At 39.9% G+C, this 2,591-nt stretch overlaps 1 protein-coding gene across 3 annotated transcripts in view; it reads right to left on the bottom strand.

Moving 5' to 3' along the window:
- Window positions 1-2,591, bottom strand: part of DYNLT2B (dynein light chain Tctex-type 2B) — a 20,946-nt gene that overhangs the window by 4,406 nt on the left and 13,949 nt on the right. For all 3 annotated transcript variants that reach the window (XM_017540995.1, XM_017540994.2, XM_037742923.1), the window contains exon 4: window positions 619-682. In XM_017540995.1, the coding sequence (XP_017396484.1) occupies window positions 619-682 (64 nt within the window). The remainder of the gene's footprint in view (window positions 1-618; window positions 683-2,591) is intronic.

Genomic DNA, 2,591 nt, shown 5'->3' with positions numbered 1-2,591 from the left:
AGAGACGGGGTTTCACCATGTTGACCAGGATGGTCTCGATCTCTTGACCTCGTGATCCACCCGACTCGGCCTCCCAAAGTGCTGGGATTACAGGCTTGAGCCACCACGCCCGGCCTATTTGTGCTTAATTTTAATCAATGGCTTTAAGATAAATAAATTTTATTACTAAAAGAAAAACCACCTTTGCTCATGGAATCCCTGCCATCCAAATTTGTTTGCAACTTAACAAAGTATGATTTGTTCAAATGAACAAGTGTGTGATTTTAACACTGTAGTTATCAATTACTACTTTAATAAGGACCATCAGGATTGGGTTTTAGAACACAATGATTTATGGAGGAAGTAGCTGAAAATCATTTTTAAGTAATATGCTAACTAAATAAATGCTATTCCCAAATTCAAACCCATGGAAAATCATGTCATATGTAAACATACAAGTTTCCTTGTCTGTAAGTAGCACACCAGGTTTCTGCTTTAGTAACACAAAAATTAAGTCAAATCATCTCATCCAGATGTCAATGGCGAATGGCTGAGACTGCAGTGTCTTTACATCCTATTAAATACTAAGTAGTTTGATTTGTCCTTAGACAGGAAAAAGAGGTTTCCAAATACACTTACATTCATGAAAACATCATGGGTATAGTTGTCAGTGTCAGCATCCCAGAAACAGCGAGAAGCCATGCTAAAAAATCCAAGAATGAAGAATTATCAACAATATAACAAGGAGCAAAACTACACATATCTGCCGTAGGAAAAAAGTGTTCCTTAATACATTCTCATAGATCTGTACTTCCAAACCTTTTCACAGCTTGGTACCCAAAGAATATTGTATTTGTACCAGAGAGTATACTGGGTAAACTGGAGAGACTAGAGTCAGATGAAGCTGCTTGCAGCTAGAGGTGACCAGCCAGGGACTCTCACAGCCTCAGACCCTGCCTGATGGCTACGGGGATCAGTACTAGAGGTTTGCATGTGACGTTTAATGACCTCGGCACCTGCACAATAATAGTAGAAGGAAAGTGTAGAAAGAGCCCAACAGATTTAGTCCACCCTCATCACCGTATAGAGTCCCAGCAAAAGGAGCAAACGTGGAACTAGAATTCGGTCTTCTAATTATAACTCCAGAAACATCTCTAAGAATGCTAACCTACCTCTAAATTGGCTATTCTCCTCTCTGCAATTCTTGGGTAAGAAAAAATATTAGTCAAAATGAAAGCCAATTAAAAATGGAAACAACTTAAATGCCCCAGTAGGACTGGATTGGTAAATGAAATTCTGGTATTTCTCAGGATTAAAAAAAGAAAAAAGAAACTATGATATTTTCTGGCAATGAAATTCCATGTAGACTTAAAGAAAAGTTTTACAAGACACAGTGATGTGTCCCTGTAGTTCCAGCTACTTGGGAGGCTGCGGCAGCGAGTATCATTTGAGCCCAGAGTTCAGGGCTGTGGTAATGCCACAGTCACATCTGTACAGCCATTGTACTCCAGTCGGGGAGACACAGCAGGACCCTGGCTCTTAAAAAAAATTCCAAGTACATGAAAAGCTATTCACAGTATAATGTTAAGTGAAAAAAATAGGCCAGGTGCAGTGGCTTACACCTGTAATCCCAGCATTTTGGGAGGCTGAGGTGGGCGAATCATCTGAGGTCAGGAGTTCAAGACCAGCCTGGCCAACATGGCAAAACTCTGTCTCTACTAAAAATACAAAAATTGGCAGGGCATCGTGGCACATGCCTGTAATCCCAGCTACTCGGGAGGCTGAGGCAGGAGAATCACCTGAACCCAGAGGTAAAGATTGCAGTGAGCTGAGATTGTGCCCCTGCCCTCCAGCGTGGATGACAGATGAGACTCTGTCTGAAAAAAATAATAATGTTAAGTGAAAAAAAATTACAAATGTTTTACCTTTCATGTGTATGATTTATTGTGCAAACACTTATTGAACACTTACTTTGTGCCATTCACCAGTCTAAGTGTTTTACATGTATTAACTTACTGAATCCTGTGAGGTAGGTACTATAATTATACCCATTTAGTGAATGTGAAAACTGAGAATTAGAGAAATTAACTGACCAAGGTCATACTAGGTGACAAAGCTTGGCTTGAACCCAGGCAGTTCACAGCCCACACCTACAGAGAAAGACATACATATATCTTACTATATTGGTGGTTTTTTCTGAAACAAAAGGTCTCACATATTTATTTCTGAACCCAGCCTACTATGTCAGAGCATGTAAACAAAGAGGAAGAATATGTTCCCAATAAAACACATCCAACTGTCCAGATCGTGGTGACGTTTTCAGCTTGAGGTGCCAAGATGGTCGTAGCCCTGACACAGCATAAATGTGTGTGTCATCTCATGCAGTTCCTTAAAGACCCAGCTTGGCTTTTCTGCAATGTCTCCTTTGAAGTTGTGCCTCATTTTATTACCAGTTTTCATCTGAATCCACTGGAGAATGGAACAATTTTGCTTTTGTTTCTTGGCCAGGAATTGCTTAATCTTAAAAGACTTGTGAGAAGACATGACAAGCAGCAGAATCAAGCTCACACCACAAGAGAAAGAGAGGAGGCTTTTTTTTTTTTTTTTTTTTT

This window comes from Cebus imitator, unplaced genomic scaffold (genome assembly GCF_001604975.1).
Source record: "Cebus imitator isolate Cc_AM_T3 unplaced genomic scaffold, Cebus_imitator-1.0 Scaffold129, whole genome shotgun sequence".
NCBI lineage: Eukaryota > Metazoa > Chordata > Mammalia > Primates > Cebidae > Cebus > Cebus imitator.
This window is presented reverse-complemented; position numbering and strand designations above follow the sequence as displayed.